Source organism: Tinamus guttatus, unplaced genomic scaffold (genome assembly GCF_059628265.1).
Source record: "Tinamus guttatus ecotype Peru unplaced genomic scaffold, ASM5962826v1 Tinamus_guttatus_pri_ptg000038l, whole genome shotgun sequence".
Classification (NCBI taxonomy): Eukaryota; Metazoa; Chordata; class Aves; order Tinamiformes; family Tinamidae; genus Tinamus; species Tinamus guttatus.
This window is the reverse complement of record NW_028288572.1, coordinates 4,726,988-4,744,215: the sequence shown is the minus strand read 5'-3', so window position 1 is coordinate 4,744,215 and position 17,228 is coordinate 4,726,988. Positions and strand designations below refer to the sequence as shown.

The window sequence follows — 17,228 nt, the reverse complement described above, 5'->3', positions numbered from 1 at the left end:
GACAGAAAATATCAGACCTGTGACTCTTGCAGTGTAGTTCAAGGACATTGCAGCCTGCTCTTGAGTAAGTTTTGTTTGGATAGGTGCTATCTGGGGAAATGATTTTTCCAGGACAACAGCTCTGTTTTTGCTCCATATATTAGCAAGCAAGGAAGTGATGCATTCCAGGACACATTTGCAATGTTGATGTTTGCTGCTGCTGGGGTGGCCTCTTCTAATGAGGGAAATGTTGCTATGCTTGATTGTTTCATCTGGCACAGAGAAGTAATTTAACACTATACATCTTATTACTGGAGGAAGAGATAGGTGCCAAGTAGGGAAAGGGTTTGTTCTCAATTTTTACTGTCAAGATAATTATCTTGACGTTGAGAATCATTGATTCTGCTCAAAATAAAGCTTTCAAAGTTTTCATTTATCAAAGTCAGGACCAAAGTGAATATTTTTAAACTGTGAAACTTTTCACTTTTACTTGATTGAAATGTTTCTTTTCTACTGTTGCATGTTGTGCTAGAATATAGTGTTTCAAAATATCTTAAATTCAGTAGAAGATGAATCTTTTATTTTGAAAGTTATAGTTGAATCCAAATTTTTTAAAAAAGCCAGTAAGAAGATTTCATCCTAAATATTTCTAGTATACCTAAGCTTCAAGAATTTAATGTTTAACAATGACATATAAAGATAGAATTGTGATAATCTCTGCTTTCATATTAGGTTTTAGTATTCATAAAGAGTTGATGTTCTGCATATTCAGAAGGCCCTTTATTTTTAGGAAGAGGGTAACTGATGCTTAAATATGCACTTGATTATATTTCTTTTATAATTTTATTTGTTTATTTATATTTTTTTTAATTTAGCTCTATTTCCATCAGGCAAAAAATCTCATAAATGCAGGCACAAGTCAAAAGGTAATGTTATAGGTCAGCCTGCTCTCCTGTTAGCTGTTGTGTGTTTGGATAGGATGTGCCCAGCTGAACAAACTGCTTTTAGAAGGCCTTTAGCCAAGCAGGCCAGAAGTTGTGTTAGTTCCTCCTCCTTCTCCTTGCTGCATCTCCTTCCTGATATACCTGTAACCATGCTTGTAGCTGCAAGGTTTCCCTATACGTTTGCTCTTGGTTTGGCATTTCTAAAATTTGGCAGCTTCCTATTTTCTTTCTCTGAGCAGATGGTAGGTCCGTAGCTATGATTTTTGTGACAATACTGATGACAAAAAATGAAATGGTAATACATATTAGTGAAAATGTAGTGAAATAGCAAGAGTTTGGTGGGAAGTTGCAAGAAGCTGTCACCTGTTCACACATGATGATTTATCTTCCTCAGTATCCATGGTAAACTCTAAAACTGAGGGTTTTCAATGAAATGTGAAGATGCGTAAATACAATGTTAATCACTTTTGCTATCGTCCAGTTCTGTTTATTTCAATTTGTTATTTACTGATCTAATTTAGTTTTACTTGTATTATATTAAATTAAAAGAAGATTTGCCCCCACAGTTCTTATTTTAAGATTTTCTCTTTAGTTTTCCCTTGCAGATTCTCCCCAGGGACTGTGATGCGTTGTAAATGCAGGATTTGAGCATGGGATAGATTTTGATTGTAAACCAGACACACAAAATAAGTTTTGTCCCCAGGTGCACAGTTTACTCTTTATTATCTTTCCCACTCTGCCTTGACATACTACAGCAAATATCACTGAGACAATAAATCAAACTTTCAGCCACGCAAAAGGAGAAAAAAAATATTTAGAGTAATGTATGTGCTTACAGCAAAAATACTGTATTTACTTGCAACAAAAGTAGTTGCTGTCCTCAATACTGCAGGCTTGTTAGTAATCTACTGTTTCATGTAGTGTTCCCCAGACTAAGCTATAAATCCATGAAGCATTTTAGATGTGCTATATAGTGAGTTGTGGAAGTGCAAATTTGATGTTAGAATCAGGATGTTCAAAAGTAAGCCACCATCTTCTGGTGTAGATACCTTCATAGCATAAAAAATGAGAAAGGGGAGGAAAAAATTAAAAAAAAAAAATAGAGAAAGCAACTAGTAATGAAGAAATTGGTCATTGTGGGAAAGCTAATTTACTCTCCTGGCTTCCTCAAAGAACAGACTTTGCCTCAGCTGAGTGATAACAAATGGAAGTGGGGAAAGTTTTACTTGTGTACAAGCTTCCTTTTTAAAAAAAAAAACTTCAATTTATTTATTCTTTAGCATAATACTGTCATTTTAGAAAATATCATAAATGTAATTAATCTCTCACCACAGCTTTTCTAGACCTGAAAGAGTCAGTGAGGATATGTGCTGTTTTACCCAAGTTGGTAAAAAGGATGATGTATAGGGGTTTAGTGCTTTGCTTACTCTGGGAGCTTGATTTATATAAGATTTTTTTGTTGTTCTTTTACATTATTCTGCCAGTATAAATGGTCCTTAAAGCGGAAACTAATTTTTTTGATTCATTCCAAATGGATTAATGTCTGTATGATTAAAATGCAGTTGATGTTTAGAGCATCGCACTATTGTAAATCCATCCTCATACTAAATCATATTTTGACATAAGCTTATTCTTCAGGCATAGGTTTTATTACTTTGTACAGAAAAACAAATGCTGCTGAAAGCTGGCTTTTAATTTGGAAAGTAGCAGTCCTGATTAAAATTTGCTGGCGGGCATTACAGAGGTAGTAAGACCAAAAATGACTTATGAGTCATACTTTTAAAATCGCTTGGAGTCAGACAGTGTGTTAACCTACATTTTTTTTTAACTCACCAAATTGTGGCTTTATTTCAAAATATTCAAATTATTGAATTACTTTAGTTTTGCTTATTCAGGACAAATCAGTTTGCAGTCTTCCTGAGAAGTAAGGTGTCATAGAGTCATTACGGTTGGAAAAGACCTTCAAGATCATGTGCAACCATGCCTGCTCAATCATGTCTCTAAGTACCTCATCTACATGTTTCTTGAACATTGCCAGGGACCTGCCAACGTGTTTGTGTGCTTCACTACTCTTTCCATGTAGAAATTTTTCCTAATATCTAACCTGAACCTCCCTTGGTGCAACTTGAGGCCATTTTCTCTTGTGCTATTTTTGGTAGTTATTTTGGAGAAGAGATCAACCCCCACACTGCAACCTCCTTTCAGGTAGTTGTAGAGAGCGATCAGGTCTCCCCTGAGCCTGCTCTTCTCCAAACTAAATAACCCCAGCTCCCTCAGCTGTTTCTCCTAAGGTCTGTGTTCCAGCCCCTTCACCAGCTTCACTGCCCTCCTTTGGACACGCCCCAGCACCTCCATATCTTTCTTGTAGTGAGGGGCCCAAAACTGAACCCAGGATTCGAGGTGCTGCCTCACCAGTGCACCGCAGTACAGGGGGACGATCGCTTCCCTGGTCCTGCTGGCTGTGCTGTTCCTGATACAAGCCAGGAGGCCATTGGCCTTCTTGGCCACCTGGGCCTATTGCTGGCTCGTTTCCAGCTGGCTCTTGACCAACACCCCCAGATCCTTTTCTGTCACACAGTTCTTCAGCCACTCTGCCCCAGGCCTGTAGTGCTGCATGGGGTGGTTGTGAGCCAAGTGCACTTGGCCTTGTTGAACCTCATACAATTGGTCTCAGCCCATCAAACCAACCTGTGCCCTCAGATCTAGATGGCAGCTGGTAGAGTCCTTGCACATGCCAGCACCTCCATGTCTCTCAGTCAATCCTTGGATCCCAGTGTTTCCAAGAGCTGGCCTGGACCTGGGCACACAGGCGCTGTCAGCTGGGTCCCACTCCACTGCTGTCTCGTAGACCTCCAGGCACCTGTATGCACAGAATAGTCTCTTTCACCCAGGAAAATAGCTGGAAATGGGGTTTCACGAGAAGACTGGACAGGCTGCCCTGATCATCCCCAGGGCATGGCCAGGCAAGTGCACTGCTCAGCCACCTGGCCACATGCAATTGGTCCCTCTGTCACCTTAGCCCTCTGCTTTCCATGCTTGTTTTCCCAAAATGCCTCATCCTCCCTTTATTCACCTTTAGTCCTTGCCCTAACTGTTCCCATAAGTCTTGAGCAGTCTCTAAACACTGCTTCCCAGCATCCCGTAATTAAATCATGTACCCAGTAGTAACTCTCTGGTCTAAAAGAAAAAAGTGCAAATTTCATGATTTTTTTACTCGCTTCATATCTTGAAATGAGAGAAGGGCAAGAACAGCGAGGCATCCATTATTTAAAAAAAAAAAAAAAAAAGTCATATGCAAAGTAGAACTAAAAATGTGTCTGCTCCTGCTTGCACATCAACTACAGAGGGAGCAGCAAGGTGGCAGCAAAGATGTAGTTTTGCCTCACATTTGCTCTTGACAACATGTTTCCCTGCAATTCTTGGTCTATTGGAAAGTGCTTTTAAGCTGTCGGGGCTCAAAAAATTGAATAAATTCTTCAAAATGCCTCCTCAAAATCTCAACAGAGAGCTTTATCCTGAGAATTGGATAAAGATAGCTGGAATGTGTTCTTTCATTGCCTGTTCATCTTAAAATGGCACTTCATTTTATGAAGCTTTTAAGTTTGGATCTAATGGAGTCAATTGTGTTTGTTCATGCTTAGTATCTGTACCACAAAAACATTTTCCTTAAGAGCGTCTTCAAAAAAAAACTATGAAAGAACCAGCATAAAATCCCATGTGCAGGGGAATCTTTCTGTCGTTCTCCTTATCCTCAATGTAGTATCAAGTGTGCATAGACACTATGTGCACTACACGTATTCAACTCAAAATAACACTGACCAATTCTAAATCTTGATCTAAACTAAAATTTAAAATGTGACGTGATGGATTAGGTCAGATGCACGAAAATGAGGGTGTCTGTCAGAGGAGCATCGTGACATATCCTTAAATTTATTGTTGTTTTTATTTTTTGTTACCATGTATATATTAAAGGTAAACTATTATTTTTATATTATCTTTCATAGATACGGTCACAAAAGAGAAATCCATCTAATAATGTTCCCATTTGACCCTAATCTATTTCCACATTAATGAAATCATAATTTTCCTTTTAATAAAAGCATAGCTGGTCTTATTCTGACATTTTCAGGATAATTGGACTTCCTAAAATATTGGACAAAGTCAGAAAAAGTTAGAATACATTTTTCCACCAAGCAGATTATAGAATCTCCTAATACAATATTTGTAATAACAAAATAAGAATTGTTTTCAGTTTTCATGCAGGAATCTTTACTTCTTTCATCAGTGAGTCACTTTCAAGTGATTTCTATTTTCTGTTTCAGAATAGCTTCAAACTAAGTATTAAAGTTTAAGTTTCAAAAATCTTAAGGCTTTTGTAAATCACTTCACAACAGTTGTATCATCATGTGATCTCTTAGTAGTGTGAATTTGAATGAAATTTCACCTCAAGTTCTTAAACTGAATTTTCAAGGGAAAGTTGGAAGGATTTGTCAGAATAGTAACTGGTCATTTTTCATGTAGAAATCTTTAAAAAAAAAAAATCATCATCAATCATGTAGAAATGTAGTTCTTCGTTTCAGCTGTTGTAAAAGTGTTTTTCTTTCAGATGAAGACAGGCTCTCCAGAAGGAAGAGCATTGTTGACACGGTATCTATTCAGGTGGATATTCTACCTGGGAACAACACAGAGGATAAGGTATGAAAATCACAAGATTCTTTTAACAAATTGCCTTTTGTGGCAGGGAAGAAAGAAACTGCAAACAAAACTTTTTCTGTCTGTATAATACCAAATTGTTCTCAAAGGAAAGTTCTGCTGAAATTCAAGTCCATTTACAAAGCATTGTTGTCATAGAGCATCTTGGAGAGCTGAAAAGTTTTCCCTGTTCTCATTTTGTACAGTTTTCCATTTTTCCCCAGACCATCCTGGGGAAGCTGTTTAAGTCAGAAGTTGAGCCTGAAAAATTATCTTGATATATTGTTCGTATTTAAAGACATTCTTTAAAAAAACAAAACAAAACAAAAACAAAACAACAACAAAAAAAAAAACCTCTCACTGTCAGCTCTGACTATATAACAAGAGTCGCTTACAGTACCTCAAGAGCATAAACTACTGATCTAGTGTCTGCTACAGTAGGAGCTCCTAACAAAAAAATTAGAAACTTGTAAGGCAAAAAAAGCTCTATAACCCAGCATTCCAGCATTCTGTGTTTGTTTTGCATTCTGTATTTATCACATTCCTTGTTTTTCCAAAGCCTTTGGTATGTGAGGATTAAGGGTTTTTCTTTTTTTCTCATTTAGATTGATAATACTGAAGAAATAACTTTTGAAGCTTTGAAGAAAGCAATTGGTAAGACTTTTTACAGTTGTGCTTATGCAGTTTATTTCTGGATTGCTGTGGAATCACCAGAGAAGAAGCTTTGCTAGAATAAAATAATTGAAATATTATATTTATTTCTCATCAAATAATAAATTGAGTTAAAACATCAGTCATTTCCAATTTTCTGCAATATTTCCATAATTTTAATTAAGCCTTTTCATTTTCTGAAGCTAATATGACTGAATGAGGGACATTTGGAAATGCCTCTGATGCATAAATTGGTCATTACAAGCCAATGTATGAAAACAGTAAGATTTCCATGGGATGTTTATTAATAAAACAAATATATGTATGTTTAATATGTAACATTTTTACATATTAAAAACAGATCAGGTAGGCATTCAGTGCATTCAGAGATACATTGTAAGATACAGGTTGTGGCCTTCAAAAACACTCCATTTTCAAAATCATGTGTTTCTATCCTACCCACCTGTGTGATACTGGGAGAGAGAGGCTGCTCAATGTCTTTTCTCATGTGCTGTAAGTAAAAAGTTTCAGCCCAGGAAATGGAAGCAAGAGAAACTCTCACTGCCTTGTAATTAAAACATATTGTGAGAAAGGGACAAACCTAGCATTCTCAACCCAATTCCTCAAAAATGAATCTGCATTTTGCATTAGATGCAATGTCTGATGACAGCTGTCCTGATTATGGTGGTTACATCACTTCAAATACAATTCTTTGTTTCTGCAGTGCACGTTTGAAGGTTAAAAGTATGATGTAAATGAAGACAAAACACTGAGAGGTTTCTATCACTTGTCCTCAAATAACATTGTATTTATTTTTTTTAAAGATAATAATGGACTTGAAGAACAGGAAAAAGAAAAACGGCGCCTTGTGATTGAAAAGTTCCAAAAGGCACCATTTGAAGAAATCGCAGCACAATGTGAAACCAAAGTGAGTTTCTGAAAAATGTTACACAGCACTGAAGATATATTAATATAAGCTTTAATGAGTATATGCTGGACAAAAGTTGTTTGTGATAATGTATCACTACTGTTACTTTTAAAGAATACAAATCAGCTCTTTAACTTCATCTCTGTTCATATCAATCTTAGGAAATTCCAGTGTTTTAAAGTACAATTTTGATTGGTGCTTGATTGACCATTTGAAAAGGAGTGGAGATCCTAAACACTCTCCATTTTAATGTTGTTCCTTACTGTCTTTGAAACCGAGATTCACATTTGATGTATACTCTGTTGGGGAGTATGAGTGCTCACCTCAGTAGGCATTTTGAATAGCTAAATGTTCTTGAAGTTTATTAAGTGCCTTTCTGCAACAGCAAAAGTTATACTCTAAGGTTAGCTCAATCCATCTCACATGCCTCTTCGGGGCTTAGAATCCTTGCAGCAGTGGAGGGAAAAGTCTAAATGGAAAATGTAGCTTAGGTTTGCCTCATGGTGATGTGGAAAACATCAAGTCAGCCTGGTGTGTTCGATTTAGTGTCAGTATACAGTAGGTAATTATCAAATCTTGTTTTTCTCTAGGCAAACTTGCTTCATGATAGACTTGCACAGATATTGGAGCTCACCATTCGGTAAGATTTTCTGCAAGAGGAATCTGATGAATGAAAAATGCTTTTGAAAATAACTATAGACTGTTTCTAAGTGGTTATAGTATCTTAAAGATATATAATATTCATAAAATAGTTGACATGCTTGAAAAAGTTTAAGTTAAGATTAATCTAAGAGAGTCACTCTTGTTTAGAATCTAGTTTAGTAAGAGTTGTGCTCATCTGTTGTGCAGTATGAATCATACTTGTTAATTTAGGAAAAAAAAAAGATTTTCATATCTCTAACATCAATAAAGGTGATTCAGACTGGAGTGCAAATAAATACTGAGGCATGGTAATTATAATTTCAAGAATAAGATAAAATATCAGGGGGAAAATCATTTTTGATCTCAGTTATTAGTGTAATAATTATTTAAATAAAGGGAAGCCTTTTTTATTTTAATAAATTATATGTAATGATTGTTCTTCTCATGCAGCCCTCCACCGAGCCCCTCAGGAACGATGACCATTACTGCTGGACATGCTCATTACCAATCTGTTCCAGTCTATGAGATGAAGTTTCCAGATCTTTGTGTGTATTAAGTGTCTTCTGAAGTCTGCTGGATATTATTTAGAGTAGAATACAATAGAAAGAGCAAGATGAGTTTTCAAATTTTATTGTTTAGTTCATATAAATTAACTTAAAAATAATGGACATGAGCCAAATGCAGACTATTTTTAGCCAAACTAGTGAAACTGTCTTGAGTTGTTTTTCTAGTATATTTGACATTAGCTTTGTTATATATCACATTCCTTAATTTTCATATTTAAGTACATGTAAAAGTTAGGTGTTAAAGCTGTTTTTTCTATATAGAAGAGTATTTCAGTTATTCTAGGAATTTGTATTTCTGTAAATTCCTTTCATTTAAGGTATTGTAATTGCAGGATTTGTTAGGGCTTCTCTCCGTTTTGTTTTGTTTTGTTTTCCTCTGTGTCAATTTGTATACCTAACTAGAATGCTTTTGGCTTGTTTCATCTCAATACATGTAATAGTAGAGCAGGACCTTGGATTCCTTTTGTTCATTCTCCATCATAGTTGATCTATTTCATTACTTTGGTATATATTGGGGGTGGGCACAGGATGGGAAAATACCTTACTTGTGTTCAAATACAGTAAAGGAATGATTGGACACTTGTTAGTATCTTTGATATATAACACGCTTTTAGCTATATATGCCCAGTATCTATCCTCTGTTACCAGCTGAAAGTTAGTGCTTTGTTTAACAGATGAAAAGTCTCCTCTTGAAATAATGAATTGTGCAATATTTTTCATGTCTTAAGATGTATAGTTTACAGACTGTACTTTTGAAAATGCAGTAGTATTTTGCTCTGTCTGCTTTAGTATAAATACATGAGAGATATATTTAGTATAGCAACAAATAAACTGAGGGCATTTTAAATCATAAATACCAAAATTACAATTATATTCTATGAGATGTATCTCTGTAGTTTATTACAGCTTTATAAAGATATTTTGGAAATTGAAAGAAGACTGGATGAAACTATTTAAAGACCAAGAATTTATTACATGTGTTTTCAAGCAAAAGCATTTTTACAGATTCATCTGTGTGTTCCTTTTCGTTTCATTTCACAAATCTTACTGGAAATAAGGAAAACGTAGTAGCTTTCATAGGTTTATGTATCTGAGTATATAATTCAAGTGTAAATTCAGTAAAACTGAGAGTGAATCACTGAATTTTTAATGATAATTGAGTAAGTTGCCTTTCCTAAATCTGTCTTACTAAATTCTGTAGACAAAAAGTGTGTTTAGCTGATGTCATAAATAGAAATTTGAAATGCTGTAATCTGTCTGAATCTGACTGAAGCAAGTACAAATGTCAGTGAATGTTCTCAAATATTACTGTCAAATATAAAACATCTAAGTTAGCCAGCAGTTTAGATGAACAATGATCCAGCATTGAGCAAATCGATGTAGCTTAATTCAGGCATGCTTTGAGCAAGGGCTTGGACCAGATTGCCTTCAGAAGTCCCACCTTAATTAATCTGTGATTTCATAATTCTGAGACCCAAATGGCTATTGTTTGATAGCAAGCTGGCTAGCTTCCTAAATTATTCCTAATTCCTAAATATTTTGAGCATTTACACACCTGCTGTGAGCAGACTTCCAGATTTTTAAACTGATGTCCAGCATTCCATTACATTACTTTTAAAAGCCTCTCATATGACATGACATCAGAGATATTTCAGCTACTTAAACCTATGAATTAACGTGCTGAGACTTTCAGAAACCCTTCGCAAAACTCAAAGGTAATTGAGACCTTCTTTTCAGTTTAACAGTGCAATCACAGCTGTTAGTGGATGACGAAACAGCCCTTTACCTACAGCATTCCGGTGTGATTTTTACTGCTGCACCGTATCAGCCTGATCAGACCACAGTCTGCACATAAATAGGACTCGTTGTCACCCTAGCTTTTAGTTTTCACTTTTTGTTTTTTTAAGGTAAGACATAATAGTGTTTACCTATATAAAGAGTGTAATTTTTAAAATAGTAAATATAACCTAAAGATACAATGTAAAACACTTCTCCACTGTCATTTTTAGAGTAACACTGTGCACTTTTGTACAAAAAAGCAGTCTAAAGAATAAGAAATATAGAATGTACTTTTGTTTGCACTCTTGCAATATGCAGACTGTGTAAATGCAGAATTGTTTCTCTGAATTGTTGCATGAATGCTGCCTGTGAAAATACTTACCTTGTTTCATCTTCTGTTGTGTTCATGAATTTTTTTTTTCATTTATGCCAATGGTAGGTTTCCATGCTTCCAAAGTTCAAATTAGCCGTGTTTGGGGAGAGCAGGTGTTGTACAGGTATTGAGCAGGGAGAAAAAAAAAAAAAAAAGAGACACTTGTAACACTCTGCAGTGCTCCAAATGCTGAGATGATGTCTAAGTTCTGCCGTTCTGGAAGTTCAGGGGAGTCTGTAAGTTGTCAGTTGGTTCAGTCTGGCCATTTTGGACAGTTAAGAAATGAGAGTCACTGCAAAATGTGTTGTTTTGATAGATTCTTGTAGTATGTCAGTAATAAATGAAACCAAATGAGTTAAGAATGTTGTTTTACAGTATTGGGTTGCTTTGATTCGTTTATCTTTCTGTGCTTTTGAAAAGAGTTGCAGAACTTAATTCAGTATGCACAATCTGAGTTTTATCTGCAACGTGTTGAGTGCTGTTTAAATGTTAATAAATTGGTATCCAGCTGTTTAATGTATTCCAGCTTTTGCTTTGACTTCTCTTGTTCTTCATGTCATCTTGAAAATTGTTGGCTTTTGGCAGTGATTCATTTTAAATCAAATGAAATCTCTGTTATTTTCAAAAGATAAAAAGAGCCTGTTGTTCAAAATCAGCATAGGGCTAATTTGTTGTCATCTTGATGGTCATATATTCTGTACTGTATGCAATGAAACAGTTTCAGTAAATGTAAGAATACACTGTGCAATTTATATTTAAGCAATAAAATAAACTAAAATTTAAATATTTCCTATCATGTTGATTAATTTTTAGCACACACAGTTAAAATGTCAATGCTGGCCTCTTTTTGGTATGTAAAACACATCAAAATACATTTTACACAAAAAAACTTTCTTGAAAGTGTGAAGCATTGCAGCACTGCTAACCTATTAAATAATGGTGGTGTTTTTCAAGAAGTGAGCAAACAGAAATGCATAAATCATTTCCTACTAGCAAATAAGCTAGGAGAAGGTAAGTAAACCATACTGTTGAGGTCCACCTCCCTAGTTTAAGATGTCATACAATGTTTTTGTTGCTTCCATTTCAAGGAGTTGTATGGCTAATATTTCTGAAGATCTGCATATAGGTTAGTGTTATCCAAACATTATGTCATCAGATAGGGCTGAGTATTGGTTTCTTGCCCCATTTTTTGATATGCACCACTATTTAAATGTTTTTAAAGTACAATCCTAACAAAAGAGGATTTTTTTTTCTGTTTTGAGAAAGATGGGACCTTCCATAGCTCAAATTGTGGCCTACTATACAGACGTTTATATCTTTTTTTTCTCTCTTGTCCCTCTATTCCAATTTTTTCTAGTTATTAAGAATGTGTATTTTTGGGTAGGGCCATCTTTCTCAATGACTTCTCTTGAATCTGAGAACCAGCTATCATAATGCATGGTCATCAACCTGTTTTGTTGTTTAGGTTGGTCAGAGTAACATTTTGGTGACTGACTCCCAGAATTGTCCAGGGAGAGAAAAGTAACCACACTTGGGAGTTGTGTGTATTTGGGTGTTTTGGGGTGTGTTTTTTTTTTTTTTTTTTTTTTTTTGTTCTCTTTTGTTTAAGAACATCCTTAAAGAAAAGGTAGAGGTAAATAAGAGATTGTGCCATTCTGCAGTATCAGATCAAATAAAGAGGGAGGAAATTCTAAGTAAGAGTAAACTTTTTGGAGTAGGAAGGCCAAACAGAGGTGACTGGGGACATTGAGTGAATGTCTGGCTCCCGAGGACCAGAGATTTCCTGCCTTAGTGTTAGCTTTATTTGAAAGTGATCATCTCAGTCACTGCTGCTGTTTTAGTGATTCCGTTGTAATCTAGATGACCAGGATGAAAGGCTTTTTTTCCAGAGTTCGTGACTTTCTATATCCTGTGACACTGTTGACATTGATTTCCCAGTTCTTTAACCCTTTATCAAATTACAGGCAGAAAATAATTGGTTAAATAGAATAAATAAGCATCTACTCAAGTGCTGAATTGTTTTAAGTGCACAATTAACTGTTTGCTGTAGGGACACAACTGTGCTTTAGGCAGCTGTGCCCCCCTATTGAAAGATAGGATGTGAGGCTACTGCAAAAATGGGGAAAGGAGGAGAAGGAAAAAAAAAAAAAAAGAAAAGAAAAATCTTGATATACTTCTCCTTCACCTGCTTCTGTGTTCCTCATGTAATTTGTTATTTTAGAGCTGATCTCAGATTGAAAAATACAGCTGATAATCAGACAGTGGCTAGATTATTATTTAAAGTTTCATTTATTATTTGTGTTGGAAATTACTTTGGCATTACTTTATTCAGAATAACTTCAATGCTAAATGCTTTCTGAAATAAGAGAAAATGGGGGGGAGGAGCACAAATGAAGTAGCTATGGCATAACTTGTACAGCAGGTTAGGGACAGCATATGGATAATGTAATCTCTCCATCTTGATAGATCATTTGAATCAAACCAATTTTAAAAAAAAAAGTAGATACTTTGACATCTGAATGAATATGGTTTTGATATTTCTGTAACCCTGAATGTCATACTATTTTTTAATAATTAGCAGAAATGGACTTTTGTCTCTTAAGCATGTGTTTCAAGTGCTGACTACAGAGAAGCACCAATATCATCAGTCAGAGAAGGGAGCTTGTGCTATTATGCACTTGTTTAAAGGCCAAATTTTTATGCTTCAACTAATTAGGTAGCTGACCTTTTTGTTATGATTTTTATTTATAAATGCTGTGAAATGCAAAACAGTTTTCCACCAGCATGATAAGACTGATAAATTTTGGGAGGTCCCATTTTAAAATGACTGAACATATCAGCATAATGCTAAATTCATCTTCAACAGTAGACAACTAACTGGTGTCCAACACTGGACTAATCCACCTCACTGTCCACTCATCTATCCCACACTTCCGGAGCTTGCCCAGGAGGATGTTGTGAGGGACGGTGTCAAAAGCCTTGGTGAAGTCGAGATAGACGACATCCACCGCTCTCCCCTCATCTATCCAGCCGGTCATTCCATCATAGAAGGCTATCAGGTTAGTCAAGCAAGATTTCCCCTTGGTGAATCCATGCTGACTACTCTTGAGCACCTTCTTGTCCTCCATGTGCCTGGAGACAACAGCCAGTATGAGCCATTTCATCACTTTTCCAGGGACAGAGGTGAGGCTGACTGGCCTGTAGTTGCCTGGGTCCTCCTTCCTGCCTTTTTTGAAGACCGGCACGACATTGGCCTTCTTCCAGTCTTCCGGCACCTCCCCTGTTCTCCAGGATCTTTCAAAGATGATGGAGAGCGGCTTAGCTATGGCATCTGCCAGCTCCCGCAGCACTCTGGGGTGCATCCCATCAGGGCCCATGGATTTGTGGGTATCCAGTTTCCTTAGGTGCTCTCTGACCCAATCTTCCTCTACCCAGGGTGAGTCTTCCTCTCCTCAGGCTTCTTCTCTTGTCCCTAGGGCCTGGGGCTCTAAAGGGCTGCCCTTGGTAAACACCGAAGCAAAGAAGGCATTGAGCAACTCTGCTTTTTCTGTGTTATTTGTAACCAGGGTGCCCATCCCGTGCGCCAGCAGACCCACGTTTTCCCTCATTTTCCTTTTGCTGTTAATATATTTGAAGAAGTTTTTCTTGTTATTTTTAACATCTCTTGCCAGATTGCGTTCCAGACGTGCCTTAGCTTTCCTTGTCGCATCTCTGCATTCCCTGACTACGTTCCTGTATTTCTCCCAGCGGACCTGTCCTTTTTTCCACATTCTGTATACCGCTACCTTCTGCTTGAGCATTGCCACAAGCTCCCTGCTCATCCATGCAGGTCTCCTGCCCCCTCTGCCTGACTTCTTACACACAAGCGATGCACTGTTCCTGGACGTGGAGGAAGTGCCGCTTGAAAACTAACCAGCTCTCTTGGGCCCCCCTTCCTTCTAGAGCACTAGCCCATGGGACTCTACCGAGGAGGTCTCTGAAGAGGTTAAAGTTGGCCCTTCTGAAGTCCATTGTTGCAAGGCTACTTACAGCCCTGCCACCTTCTCGTTGGATCCTGAACTCTACCAACTCATGGTCACTGCAGCCAAGGCTGCCCCCTACCTTCACATCTCTTACAAGTCCCTCCCTATTTGATAGCATAAGGTCCAGTAGCTCACCCCTCCTCATTGGCTCCTTCAAAACCTGCGTCAAAAAGTTATCATCGACACTCTGCAGGAACCTCCAGGACTGTTTGTGCCTGGCTGTGTTGTACTTCCAGTTGAAGTCAGGGTAGCTGAAGTCCCCCATGAGAACCAGGGCCTGTGACCGTGAGGCAACATCCAGCTGACTACGGAAGACCTCATCAACTTCCTCGTCCTGGTCACATGGCCTGTAGCAGACACCTGCCACAGTGTCTCCCACATTAGCCTGCCCTTTAACCCTTACACTTACATTAAATGTAAGCAAATTTTCTAAAGTAAACTAAAATGACCACTTTTTATAGAGCATACAGCATGAAAGAAAAGTCAGAATTAGGTAAAGTCTTATCTGCAAGTAGAATTCCTTCCTATCACATAGCCATCCTTCCTGCCTTTCACTGAAGGAAATGCTTTTATGTTTTATCACAGGTTCTAGTTTTGTGTTCGATGATAGTGCTAATGGTGTAGATGCTGTAGGATATGAGGTTACATGTTGTTGAATAACATTTGGATTTTTTAATGCACTACTCTAAATCTTTATAGATTTAAGGCAGGAAAAAATATCAAATGCTACTAAACAAACAGCTTTATGTATGTTATGTAACCTGCTCATTCAGGAACATTCAGTTTACTAACAATGTCAGCTTGCAAAAAGAGACCAGGCAATATGGTGCAAATTTACTATATCACTGGGAAGAATATGGACAGTTTTTCCTGTATTCAGAGTTATGGTAGTCATTGATCTGTAATAAATACTAAGAATTTAGTCCCTTTAAGACAGGATTATAAAGAAGAAATCTGGAGCGTTCAGAACAGTTAAAGCGCTAGATGGCTTGTAGCAATAATTATTTGTTTTAAGAAATTCTACCAGAAATACGTTGTTCTTAGCGAATGTCAAAATTGGGAAGATATGGCAACCTTTTGGCCTAATAAAAATATTTTGTGAATTGGTTAATTTCTATTTTACTCCTCTTTCATATCCTTACAGTTAATAGGTTTTGTTTTGTTTTGCTTTTGTTTTTAAAGTCTTAATCCTTTTTAGCTCCAGAAACAAAGTGCTGGGGCAGCTGTTGGTGAGATATTACTGCTTCCTGTGGAGGGAAAGATAGTAGAGACCAAGCATGCAGGTGAACAGAAGAAGAGGAAGGAGCACTAATCATATTCAAATGAAAAAAAAGTGTGAAACACTAATCTTTACCATAGTAAAGGTTGCCTCATCTCATGAGTGATGCATACAGAGCATACAGTCAGTTATGGCAGGTCAGTACTTGAAAGGCTAATCAAGTTCAGATAATGATTGCTTTTGATCAGGAACTCCAGTGTTCGATGCTTACAGAGGAGATATCCTATTGCCGTGGTTTGGATTTTGTTAATGCATGTTCAGAGAGTATGGAAATGTAAGTAATCCCATTGAAAAAAATGTTATGAGCTACTTTGGGCAGGTCATTCCCTCTGAGTTTAAGCTATGCATTTGCTCTCTTTTGTGCTATACTGTTGAAATCTGATGAGGAAAGCATATGAAGCTTTGTACTGTTGTGCACCTCTTTTTTATTCAAGTAACGAGCTTGCTAGTGACCTTGAGTGGAATTTTTTAAGCTTATTTTAATAGGCAAGTTTAGTTCATCCCTCATGTGATACTTACTTATGATCAAAGGAGCCTAAATTAACACCTTATTAAGTTTAAAGATATACATAACTCTTATACTGCTGTTGCCCAATAATTGGTGAATCTAATGCGTGGTGAATGTGAAAAGATTTCTGTGAAAAAGAATTAAGTCTTGGCTTAGCAGAAAGCAGGATTCTAGCTTTGCAGAATATGCCTCAGAATTCATTGGTTGTAAATGTTGTCAGGAAGTAGAGCCTTTAAATTTATTCCCCAGGCAGTCTGAAATTTCTCAAAACTGGAGATAATTGTGCATAATAGACAACTCCAGGGCAAGTGATATGCCTTTTTAGCAGATGTTCATCTTTTACTGCCATGACTTGAGTGATCAGCTGTAAAAAAAAAAAAAAAAAAAAAAAAAAAAAAAAAAAAAGGAAGAAGGGACACATTTTCATGTAATTGCCTTTGTTTTTCTTACGGATATATCCTGCTTTGCTCAGTAAAGGAACAACTCTTGCGAACGGAGTGTGCGTGGTTGTAGGTTGATTTAGTTAAGAACTCCAGATACTTAGCCAATATTAGCAAGGTCCAGTTTCAACCAAGTAGTTAGCATATTGTCGTTGATTAGAATTGTTTTTAACTAAGAATGGGATAATCATTTTGAGAACATCATTAATTTTATTTAAGATCAGATACCGTCTAAGTAGATGGTCCGTAGCGCAGACTTAACTATGGTAAGGAGTTATACAGCCTAACGTTTTATACAACCTAGTCTATGATTATGATGCTTCTTTGCTGGAAAATGTAGGATAGTGTAGAGTTGACAGAATAGAATAAGACTGAAATTTCCCGTGCTGTTTCTCAAAGAAATGGTCGTGGCTGTTTATCTGCCT

At 36.8% G+C, this 17,228-nt stretch overlaps 1 protein-coding gene across 5 annotated transcripts in view; it reads left to right on the top strand.

Annotated features, from left to right (window-relative positions):
• EFR3A (EFR3 homolog A) overlaps window positions 1–10,310 on the top strand; it is a 58,102-nt gene extending 47,792 nt beyond the window's left edge. For 4 of the 5 annotated variants that reach the window (XM_010212411.2, XM_010212413.2, XM_010212409.2 and 1 more), the window contains 5 exons: window positions 5,530–5,618; window positions 6,221–6,269; window positions 7,091–7,194; window positions 7,785–7,834; window positions 8,287–9,738. In XM_010212411.2, coding sequence (XP_010210713.2) covers window positions 5,530–5,618; window positions 6,221–6,269; window positions 7,091–7,194; window positions 7,785–7,834; window positions 8,287–8,392 — 398 coding nt within the window. In that variant the 3' untranslated portion in view covers window positions 8,393–9,738. Of the gene's footprint in view, window positions 1–5,529; window positions 5,619–6,220; window positions 6,270–7,090; window positions 7,195–7,784; window positions 7,835–8,286; window positions 9,739–10,139 lie in introns of those variants that run through there. The other variant, XM_010212415.2, reaches the window with a different exon arrangement.
• Window positions 10,311–17,228: the final 6,918 nt, after the last annotated feature.